The 12,012-nt window shown below is 48.2% G+C and overlaps 2 protein-coding genes across 2 annotated transcripts in view; both read left to right on the top strand.

Moving 5' to 3' along the window:
• Window positions 1-9,844, top strand: part of RPRD2 (regulation of nuclear pre-mRNA domain containing 2) — a 99,560-nt gene extending 89,716 nt beyond the window's left edge. Inside the window, exons 10-11 of the mRNA XM_069727075.1 lie at window positions 62-256; window positions 7,207-9,844. Of these exons, the coding sequence (XP_069583176.1) occupies window positions 62-256; window positions 7,207-9,602 (2,591 nt within the window). The 3' untranslated portion in view covers window positions 9,603-9,844. The remainder of the gene's footprint in view (window positions 1-61; window positions 257-7,206) is intronic.
• TARS2 (threonyl-tRNA synthetase 2, mitochondrial) overlaps window positions 9,836-12,012 on the top strand; it is a 47,776-nt gene continuing 45,599 nt past the window's right edge. Inside the window, exon 1 of the mRNA XM_069727096.1 lies at window positions 9,836-9,968. The gene's annotated coding sequence lies outside the window, so the exon portion shown is untranslated. The remainder of the gene's footprint in view (window positions 9,969-12,012) is intronic.

Raw genomic sequence — 12,012 nt, 5'->3', positions numbered from 1 at the left:
GTTTATGCGTGTGAACAGACACCTTGGTTTTGACACCTTATTTAATTCTGATTTCTCTTAGGTGTAAGTCCAGCACACAAGCCGTCCCCTGGCACCCCAACAACACCGACATCTAATTTAGGGGGAGCTGTAAAGCCGCCGGCTCAGACTTCAGCAAACCCTCTGGCAAATATTCTATCCAAAGTGGAGATCACTCCAGAAAGCATTCTCTCTGCCCTGTCCAAAACGCAGGTTCCCTCCACTCCCAATCTGCAAGGTAGTGCCACTGATCATAGCTTGTATCTGTACACGTGTGTTCTCCACATGATTTTTGTGTGTTTGTTTCTTTTCATGAAAAAAAAATTTCTACTTTTAGTCTTTTGTAAAGGGTTCTAGTAAAACATTTGGTTGCTAAAAGGAAAGACCGATGGTGAGTGAAAGGCAGTAAGCTGCTTTTTCAGGGAAAGATGTATGTATTGTCCTGTAACATTTCTTAGGGACCACTCTTTCAAAATCGCCAGGTGTTCTGCCTTCTTGGAAAAGGACATCAGTTTACCAATTTCAACCTTACTCCACCAATGTTTTTTTTTTATTATTATTATTAAAAGCCCCTTCAAAGCAGCTGCACCAGATCATGCAGGAGTGGGGAGCCAGCTGTCAGACACAGCTGGACTCCCCATAGAAAAGGCAGAGTGGGTTTATTACGGTCTCTGCTTTCCTGATTGCACTGAACTAACTGGAGTTAGAGTAAAACATTTTCTCTTATCGCCTTTCATTGGAGGACACAGGAACCATGGCTGTATGCTGCTGCCACTAGGAGGCTGACACTATGCAAATATAAAAGTTAGCTCCTCCTCTGCAGTGTACACCCTACCGACGGGAAGTAGGATATTCAGTTTAGCTTAGTGTCAGTAGGAGGTGGACACTGGTCTTTCATTAGACCCCTATCTACCTCAATGTGCGTCGTTTTCTTTCAGGTTTTTTCGGAGGGATACAGGGTGAACATTCACACCTGTAGTCCCACAATCGGACTATACTGCCACCCCGTATCCTCATAGATCCCACAACTGGACCAAGATCCTAGCACACAAACATGCTTAGAAGTCCGGTCCCCCACCCACTCGCCCACCAGAGCCTGTCGGTTGGAGGAGACGAGGATGTCAATCAGCTCCCTGGACGTCTGATATTTTCCCCGGATTGAGATTAGTAAGGACGGCGCGGGATGTTTTAGGTGAGTATTCCTACCCTCAAAGTGCCTCTAGGTCCCTCCTCAGTTCCGGGGTGGTCGTCTGGGGGTCCCTTGGGATTTCTTTCCAGGCTGCCTTGGCCTGGTCGGCGTTTTCCCGTCCCTTCCATTGTGTATTGGCAGCCGCGCTGTTCTCAGGCGAGGTGGCCTTGCAGGCGACCGCGCTGCCTTTTTCCCCTGGCCGCACTGTGTTCTGGCCTGGCGCGGCGGCCATACAGGCTGCCGCGCCGCTTTCCTCCTGCAGCCGCACTTTCTGCCCGGCGCGGCGGCCTTACAGGTATCCGCGCCGCTTTCCTCCTGCAGCCGCACTTTCCCTTTCTCCTCCGGCCGCACTGTGCCTTTTTGTCGCGCCAGCCTTGCGGGCGGCCGCGCCGGGTTTTTCCCGGCGGCCGCGCTTCTCCCACCGCCGCAGCCCTTCCCGGCGGCCGCCGTCCTCAAATTTAGGCCTCGGCTTCTACCGGGGCCTACTTGACTCCTCCCACTTTCTTTCCCTCGGGCGGGCCTTTCTCCCGCCCGACAATCATCAGTGAGCTCCGCCCACCGGCGCCATCTTGGTGCTCCTGGCCTGGCGGTTAGCTCGCCCACCACTCCTCGTGCAGCCGCAGTTCAGCGCCAGGAACGTTTTCTTCGCAGCTTATGACCACGAATTTCTGGCATCCTCGCTTCTCCCCACTGCTGTTCTTAAGGCCTGCATCAAGTTTCGGACAAAAGGGTGCCCCAGATGTGACTGCCTGTTCTCCTAGGGGCTATCGTTCCTGAGGAGCACCTTCCAAGCCGTGCAACCTTCCATCTGGAAATCGCAGCGTCTGCTGTGAGTAGCTCTGCACCGCAGACTGACACTCCCATCTAACCTTCTGATATTTTCCTCAGGGGCCCGTTCGGTCTAATTTTAAGGGAGGTCGCTTCCGGCCTCCTACTTTTTCCCTACTTCCTGTGCCTTAGTAAAACACTTTCCGTGCTCGGCTTGTATCCGCAGGCTCCCCCTCAGGCAGGCCTGCAGCAACCCACATTATGCTCACCGCCCAGGACCCCCCACCTGCTGCTCCCCCTCAGAGCGAAGTCCCCACCCCAGGTTGGGCCTCCTCTCTGTCTCTATCAGTGGCGGATCTCACATGGGTGTCCCAGACCCTTGTGTCCATGCTCGATTGGTTGCCCCTGCAGACTTCCGTAGTAGCTAGCGGGTCGCAAGAAGCTCCGTCCGAGACTTCCAATACAGGCCGCGAAAGATCCAGACAGGAACGCCAGTCTGAATTCTCTTCTCGGTCCATCTCGCCCCACGGTCCTTCTCTGTGGCCGACTTCCCCCTGGTCCTCCCCCCCCCTCCCGGAGTCAGGGGAGGCTTTCTCTGATGCACCTTCGGAGGATAATTTGGGGCCGGATTCAAACCAAATCGCTAACATGAGGGATATGGTTCAAAGCCTCATTGGAGCAACCAATCAGACCTGTGGCATCATAGATTCCTCTACGGAACCCGCAGATCAGGCGGTTTCGTTTAGACGGTCTAAACTACCTCCCAAGGTATTCGCTCCTCATCCTGAATTCGAGGAGCTTCTGGCCAGAGAAAGAGAGAATTCGACCAGACGTTCTCAAAGAGGCAAGCGTCTTGGAGTCTCATATCTCTTTCCTCCGGATCTCATCGCCAACCGGAATGAGAGGCGATAGAGAACGACTTCTCCCTCTGTGGATCCGCCGGCTGCTAGACTTGCCACCAACACGGTCCTCACGCTGTCCGGTGGGGCGGCTCTGAAAGATTCCATCGATAGGATCATGGAATCCTTCGTGAAGTCAGCTTTCGAAGCTGCCGCATCATCCCTATGACCGGCTTTTTCTTCCACTTGGGTTTCGAAGTCTGTATCCGAAGGGGCTAAACAACTCGGTTGGGGCATTCAAGCCGGAGCTCCACCAGACCGGCTGGCGGAACTTGCCACCCAGATTACTCACGCCGGGGAATAATTTGTTCCCTGGACGTCACGTCTTCTGCCGCTCAGGCACCCAGAAATGTTGCCAGCCGTCGCACTGTTTGGCTCAAGAGTCATCAAAGTCTTCCCTTACGAGCCTGCCTTTTCAAGGATCACGTCTTTTCCAGTCTGGACCAAATTCTTAAGGATGCTACTGGCAGCACGAGTTCCCTTCTCCAGACCTCGCCAACTTCCCCTTAGGCGACAACTTCGGTCTTTTCGACCTTTTTCGTCGTTTTGCGGCATCAGATTCCTCTTCGCAACAGCAGAGGCCACAAGCACGTTAAGAGAAGAAGGTATTTTTCGGACTCACTCCTTCCTCGCGTTCCCGCTACTCCTAAGGTGGATTCTCCAGGTCTAGGACTGGAAGTTCCACCTAGGCATGCCTCACGACTAGACCCCAGCCCGTTTCCCAGGCTGGGCAGCCGTCTCCTCTCAGGGACGTCTGGGTTTCCTCAGTAGAGGACGCATGGGTCAGGGAACTTGTATCCTCTGGATACAAAATAGATTCATTTCACAGCCCCGGGATCGTTTTCTTTGAATCCCGACCTCCAAGAGACCCCGCTCTAGTCCTGGGTTTCTTTACAGCCATTGTTTCCCTCCTTAAATCCGGGGTAATCTTTCCCGTCCCAGAACAGGAACGGTTCACTGGCTTCTCTTCAAATCTCTTTGTACCGAAAAAGGACGACAAGGTTCGTCCCAGTCTGGATCTCAAATTGCTGAACAAGAAGTTTCGTCTGAGACACTTCAGGATGGAATCCCCTCGTTCAGTAATCGCTTCCATGGAGGCTCTGGAATTTCAGTTTCAGGCTCCCAAAAGTCTATCCATCTTTCCCGACACTCTAGCTGTTGCGGGTGGCTCGTCAACAGGAAGAAGTCCCGTCTTGTTCTTTCTCAGCGCCTCGTATTTCTGGGCATGTTCTTCGACACTTGTCGGACCAGAGTCTTCCTTCCCGAAGACAAGATATCCCTCCTTCGTCGGGAAGTTCGCTTGCTCCAGGGCTCTCAGCTTCCCTCCTTTCCGATGGGCCATGAAGGTCCTGGGGAGGTTGGTTGCAACATCGGAAGCTATTTCCCTTCGCCCATTTCATTCAAGACTTCTTCAGCAGGCTATTCTATCACAGGGGGACAGGTCTGTTTTCTCCCTGCATCGTCCGATCCGGCTTTCTCCCGGGTCAAGCGGTTCCTCGACTGGTGGCCGAGGTCACTTCTCATATCCCAGAGCAGATCCTTTAGAGCAGCTCCTTCCTTCCAGTTCTCTGGCAGGTGGTGACGACGGACGCCAGCCTGCTCGGCTGAGTCGCGGGGCTTTGTCACCTGTTTGTTTTTTTTTCAGGGTTGTTGGTCGGCGCAGGAGTACTCTCTGCTGATCAATGTCCTCGAGTTCCAGATCATCTTTCTGTCTTTCCTTTACTGGGTAAGGATTCTCGGGAGCCTGCCAATTCGAATCCAGACAGACTATGCCACAGCAGTGGCATATGTCAACCACCAGGGGTGGACTCTGAGTTCTTGGCCGAGGTTTCCAGGATCCTCCTTTGGGCAGAGGCAACGGTCCTGGTGAGATCCGCAGTGCATGTCCCCGACGTGGACATTTAGGCCGCCGACTTCCTCAGTCGCGAGAGTCTCCCGGCAGGGGAATGGTCCTTACTTCAGGAAGTCTCCTATCGGATTGTTTTTTGATGGGGGACTCCGGAAGTGGACCTCACGGCGTCCCGATTGAACAGGAAGGTCCCAGGGGTTGTCCCAAGGTCCCACGAACCTCTCGCAGTGGTGTTGACGCTCTGGCCATTCCTTGGTCGCAGTTCGTGCTCCCCTATCGGTTCCCACCCCTTCCCTTGCTTTCCAAGCTGTCGAAAGAGATCAAGGCGGAAGTGGTGGTGGTCATTTTGATCGCCCCGGATTGGCCCAGGAGTTCTTGGTTTGCGGAGATCGTCAATCTTCTTGTGGACGCCCCCTGGCGCCTTCCAGACAGACCCGCTGTCTCAGGGTCCGATCTGCCGCCTGAATTATCGGTCACTCAGTTTAACGGCGTGGCTGTGGACACCACAGTTCTAAGAGCGTCCGGCCTTTCGGCCCAGATGAGTCATACTATAATCCAGGCTCTGAAGCCGTCGTCTTCCAGGATCTACTATCGTACCTGGAAGGCTTACTTTCGACGGTGCAAGTCCAACCGCTTTTCACCTATGTCCTTTTCCCTGCCTTCCATTTTGGCTTTCCTTCAGGCAGGACTGGATTCGGGCTTCGCTCTTAGTTCCCTAAAGGGCTAGGTTTCTGCGCTCTTCTTCCCTTTCAGAAGACATTATCATCTCAGCCACAGGTTAAGACCTTCCTTCAAGGAGTAGCCCACGCTGTCCCTCCGTACAGGGCCTCTGTGGATTCATGGGATTTAAAGCTTGTGCTGGACGTTCTTAGGGGTTCCCCCCTTTGAGCCTCTTGGGGAGTTTTCCCTGTCAGTTCTATCTCGGAAGGTAGCTTTTCTTGTGTCCATCACTTCGATCCGCCGCGTTTCCGAGTTCGCGGCCATTTCTTTCCGACCTCCTTTCTTGATTTTCCACAAGGACAAGGTGGTCCCAGGCCTCCACCTTCCTTCCTTCCCGAGGTGGTTTTCACCTTTCCACATCAACGAGGACATCGTTCTACCTTCCTTTTGTCCAGCTCCGACTCATCCTCTGGAGCGATCGTTGAACAGGCTGGACCTCGTTAGGGCAGTGAGGATCTCCCTGGCTAGCACGGCCGCTTTCCGAAAGATGGATTCTCTTTTCGCCATCCCTGATTGCGCGCGTAGAGGCCTGCCGGCTTCCAAGGCGACTATTGCTCGCTGGATCAGAACGGCAATTTTGGAGGCTTACCGGGTCAAGAACAGAGTGCCCCCTCCTGAGATAAAGGCTTACTCTACCCGGGCAGTCGGCGCTTCCTGTGTGGTACGCAACAGGGCTTCCGCCCTACGGATTTGCAAAATGGCAACCTGGTCTTCCATCCACACGTTCGCCGAATTTTACAAGGTCCATATCTATGCTTCGGCGGACGCCAGCCTGGGCAGAAGGATCCTGCAGGCGGCAGTGGTGAGTCCTCTGACCTGATGGAAGTCTGTTTTTCCCACCCCAGGGACTGCTTTGGGACGTCCCATGGTTCCTGTGTCCCCCAATGAAAGGCGATAGAGAAAACAGGATTTTTGGTTGCTTACCGTAAAATCTGTTTCTCGGAGCCTTCATTGGGGGACATAGCACCCTCCCAAGTTGAACAGCTCTGTTTATTGTGTTATGCTGTTTACGTTTGAGTTCTTTGAACACTCTGAATGTTTGAAACTGTTAATCTGTGGAGCGCTGCGGAATTTGTTGGCGCTATATAAAGTTTATTATTATATTATTATTCTTTCTCTCTTACATGTTGTTTCTCCTACTGCTTTCTCACTAACTGAATATCCTACTTCCTGTCGGTAGGCTGTACACTGCAGAGGAGGAGCTTACTTTATTTGCATAGTGTCGGCCTCCTAGTGGCAGCAGCTTACACCCATGGTTCCTGTGTCCCCCAATGAAGGCTCCGAGAAACAGATTTTACCGTAAGCAACCAAAAATCCTGTTTTAGCAGGTATGGGAAAAAAAAAATGGTCAGCAACGTCAAATGTATGGCCTGGTATTGAACTGGTTAAAGGCCATAATGACTGACACAAGAATAAAGGTCAAATTAGGAGTCAATAATCTGTAAATGAGCAGGCGAATGATTGTAAACATATCAGAAATTACCTGACAAAATAGTAAAACTATTGTTCATCCATGAATGGCTTGTTTGACAGCAAAAATCATTCTCGGCAGCACATCGCTTGGTGTAAACGGGTTCTGCTGCCGATAAACTGGGGTTGTATGGAGACAGGACATGTCGGTGGCCCCTTTTAATTGAGCTCATCCTTGTTAGTAAAGGTTAACTGGTGGGAGATCAGTTACCAGCCAGACAGTGATAAAAGCGGTGTTTAGTTTTCTTTTGTGGTCTTACTGAAATTAACTCTGTTCTTGTTACTTTTTCCAGGTCTATCATCTCTGATACAAAGCGTTGCTCTGCACAGCGGCACATCGACAATCAGTACGTCCACAGCACCGCTGAATACATCTGTCCAGACCGTAAAAGATAGAAACGCCCCTTCAGTCACTCCCCCTTTTCTGCCCAAACTCTATGGTTATTCTCCCACAAACTCTAACCCCGACGTTTCATCCACATCTCCGTGTAAGTCCAATGTCCCACCCAGCACCAATCCAAAACCACCCGCATCCATCGTATTTCCCTCTCAGTCCCCTATAACTGAGGATAAGCTGGTTGGTCAGCCATTGTCGGTGCACAAACCCACAGAAGAAGTGGAATCTTCAAGTCTGGAACTTAAGATCCATAATTTCCTGAAAGGAAACCCAGGCTTTAGTGGTCTGGATCTGAATATACCGATCCTTAGCGGCTTGGGTCCAAATGTTGTGGCTGAACCTCCTTCAGAGTTTCACAGTGGACCCTCGAATACCTCTCTGGATAATGTAGACGGGACCCCTGTCCGCGATGAAAGAAGCGGTACGCCTACCCAGGATGAGATTATGGACAAGCCAACTTCAAGCAACGTGGACAGCGTCTCTTTGTTGTCGAAGATCATCAGTCCTGGTTCATCTACCCCCAGCAGCACGAGGTCGCCTCTCCTAACAAAAGACAGCGAATTTCAGAAACTTCAGCCCTACAGGCCATACGGCCTCGGCGAAAATTCACCCAATGCATACCGGCATGCGCCCGATCTGGAGAATTCTTCAGCAGTTGATTCAACTTTAGAGAAGTTTTTTCCAGACACATCGTTTCACGAAGATGAAGACTATCGGGACTTTGATTATGCCAGCCCACAATCCACCAGCATGGGCAAGCTAGATACAAGACCGTCAAAATCTATTCTAAAATCAAGCCCACACTTAGAACCCATAGAGTATCCACCGAATCCAGGTTTCAACCAAGATTTTCGAAAGTCCTTCAAGCCACCTTTTATCACCGGGGATAAGGGCAGTTCGCTGTCTCCATCTTCTGATAGATATGGAGGCTATAGTCTAAAAGGAAATAACCTTGAGGCTAACACCATATCCACTTCCCCTCCAAAAGATGATCCATTTTACCCATTGGACACCAACCACAATGTACCAATGCTGCATTCACAGTTTTCGGAATCTGCTCACCTTCCCCAGAGCAGACATCCAAATTTGCCCCCCAAAAATAATAATCCTCCTCCCACAATAATGGGCTCTGAACCATCAGGACAGACTCTTTCAGCCTCCACAACAATGGAGTTTAAAAATATGTTAAAGAACGCGTCTCGACGACCCTCAGAAGAAAAGAAGTTTGGGCAGGCAAGCTTTAACGAAGATATGCCTGGCCGTGGAACAACTCCTGAAGATCGGTCAGATGAGCAGTATCGCATAGAAACTAGAGTATCATCATCGTCGAGTGTTGACTTGCCGGATAGCACTGAAGAAAAAGGCGCTCCCATTGAAACATTGGGGTATCACAATATGGGGAATACGAGGTACTCGGGGGAGCCCATTAAGACGGTAGAGTCTATGAGGGTTGGCATGAAAAGTGGTAGACCACATGGGATGGATGAGATCAGAAGCGGTTGGTTTGAGATGGGTAGTACAGGAAGCTCTTTTGATGATCCGTCAAGTGCTGAGGAGCAGCCTTCCCTAGGTGGCGGCCCTGGGTATAAATCACAGTATGATGAGCACTTACCACGGTTTTCAGACGCTGTCACTGACTTTAGAACAAAAAATATTCCTCCCTTTGATCATCTCTTGCCGCCTCCGCCACCTCCACCACCTATGGTTCCTCCATTGGATCGAGGTGGACCATTTCAAATTGAGCAGACAATGCCCCCTCCCGGTTTGCCTCCTGATCTTTTTCCCCGTGACCTTCCCGTCACTTCACGTATACAATCTGTGGAACCACCGAAAATATTGTCTCACGTCACTCCCCCTTCCGAGCACGCCGGGAACCCTTTCTGCATCCATCACTCGACAGAACACGGCAGCATTCCGTTTTCCCCACCTCCACGTTTGGACATACGCCATCCCTTCTCGCAAGAACACCAAGGGCCAATGGAGCTTTTCCCCATGCATCCGCTATCTGCTCGCGATCACGATCCCTTATCTCGTGAAAACAGTCAACGCAATCACCCTCATGGCAGGCTGAACGAACCATTGGGTCCCCCTCCCAGAGACTTTCACGGAAGTTTTGGTGGTCCTCCACGTCACGCTGGCTCACATCACATGAACGCTGGAGGCATGCGACCTCAACGACCCCCGTTCAGACCTAGGGACCCATATCACAGTTTAAAACGACCTCGACCACCTTATGGAAGGGGCTCACGTTTTTTTTCTCCGAAACGTCCGTATTATCAACCGAGATACTAATACCAGCACTGCTGCAAAATTGTTTTTTTTTTTTTTGTGAAGTTGAGGCACACTTTTTTTATTTTTAGATTTCTGGTAAACCTGTCCAGCTCAGCCTGCATTTGGTGTGGAAAGTTGAAAGAGTAATACATTTTTTTTTTATTTTTACTACATAGGGGAATTGTTTTTTTTTTTTTTCCCCCTCTCCTGCATACAGTGTCCAAGTAGCCCTTTTCATAAATCGGACCCTTCCCATGCTGTCCTCTGTCAGAGTTGCCCATTTCCTAATAAATCCTACATGAACCAGTCACTCAAGTCAAAAACTATCCTGTTTCTTTTCAATGAAGCCAATCCAGATCAGCCCATTGCTTTCCAAACCCCCGATAGGTGAGTCACAAGGGAATGTAATAAGGAGATCATTGGTTTTTTGTGGGGGGTTTTTTGGCAAAATTTTTGAAATTGATGTAAATTCATAAGCTGTTAACCATTCTTTTTCTACCCGCTGCTACCAACTGTCCTCCTCACCCTGCAGTTTGAACGAAACGCAAGTTAAGCTCCATCCCAGCGTGACGCGTTTCAGGACTTAATCCGGCTTCGGGGAATTTTGCAGCCTGATGTCCTTGCAATAGGAGGAAGGAGAGTAATGAAAACCCGGTGGCTTTAGCAATACCTCCCAAGTTGTGCACGGATCGGCTTAGTTTGTACACGTCGCACAATTAAGGGGGTAGCCTCTTTTCATCAAAGTGTTCTGATATGTACCGGGATCTCTATATACTCAGCGTTTGCAGTGTCTTCAAACTGTGTAATGGAAACATGCCTTCATTTTTAGGCTTGTGTGTACAGTATGCAAAACTGGGACTTCTTGCAGGGTGATGTCTACTCTAATAATTTCTTTCCATAATAGGGGATAAAAAAGCATGAGGAAAAATCTAAATTCAACTGTGTATTTTTTTTTATTGATACTCTAGAAAAAATGTGCCTGGCTGTATCATGGCTTCTTACAGCCTTAGGAACCTATAAAAGGTCATCTATGTAAATGGGAGTATGAACTACCAATGCAACCTACAAAAATACTCCCACGGACAATAATTATCATCATTGGAACAAATATATATATATATATATATATATATATATATATATATATATATATATATATATATATATATATGTAAAAAGGAGAGGTCATACTGAAAAAAGATAGGGTAAATACATCAATAATTAGTCCCAAGCTAATCAGAAAATCAGTTTCAAGTCTGTATGAGTAGCTATAGACGTCTTATATGCTCACGTGGAAAAAGAGAGGTAATACTAATAAATGGATCTAAACAAGATAGCCTTCCAGATATTAGTATGCCATTGCGGAAAGTTAAAACTTCATTAATCTAAAAAAGTTTTTAAGAGTACAGAACTTAAGTGATTGACAAAATAATTATCAGAACAAGTATAATGTAAGCAAAAAAATAAAGTGACACTTTGCATGCACTAACACCTGTAAAGTGCATAGGGAATATGAATAGGTCACTGCAAAGACATATATCATAGAAAATAAGTGCATGTGCTAAAAAGTGGCAGTGCCTTCATAGGCCAGGTCCACAAGGCATATTGCACAGATGGTGATCTGTGAGACAATCATTACTCCAAAATGATATGGCTAATGCCCAAATCCAAGAGCAATGAATTGTAGCAGAAAACCATACAATATTACGTTCATGAGATGCTTCTTCAGAAAGGGTTTCTGAAATCTGTGCACTGTCCCTTGTGGTCCTGTGCCTATGACTGCACTGCCACTTTTTAGCACATGCACTTATTTTATGTCTTTGCAGTGACCTATTCATATTCTCTATGCCATATGCACTTTACAGGTGTTACTTTGTATGCACTGTCACTTTTTTTTTGCTTTGCTTGCATTCATGTTATGATAATTACTTTGTCAATCACTTGTAAGTTCTGTACCTTTTTAGATTAATGAGGTTTTAACTTTAAGCTATGGCATACTAATATATGGACAGTTATCTTGTTGGGATCCATTTATTAGTATTACCTCTTTTTTTTTTTTCTTTTTCTTCTCCACGTGGGCACATGAGATGAAAATAGCTACTCATACAGACTTGAAACTGATTTTCTGATTAGTTTAGGACTAATTGATGCATTGACCCTACGATCTTTTTTCGGTATGACCTCTCCTCTTTACTTGTTTTTGTTTTTTTTTTTAATATAATTGTTTCAGTAAAATGTGTTTTAGAATGACTTATTGTCCATGGGATTATTCTTACAGCCTTTAGTATAGTGTATGACTAAAAAAATCTTTTTGTACAGAACAGAGAGAAAAACAATAGGGGAAAAATTACCAGCAATAATCTGAATTTAATTTTTTTATTTTTTGCACAATATTGTAATTATTTTTTTTTCCTATTCTTGGAGAATGCAC

The sequence above is a fragment of the Ranitomeya imitator genome, chromosome 1 (assembly GCF_032444005.1).
Source record: "Ranitomeya imitator isolate aRanImi1 chromosome 1, aRanImi1.pri, whole genome shotgun sequence".
Taxonomy (NCBI): Eukaryota; Metazoa; Chordata; class Amphibia; order Anura; family Dendrobatidae; genus Ranitomeya; species Ranitomeya imitator.
Note: the sequence above shows the minus strand (reverse complement) of the source record. Positions and strands in the feature narration are given on the sequence as shown.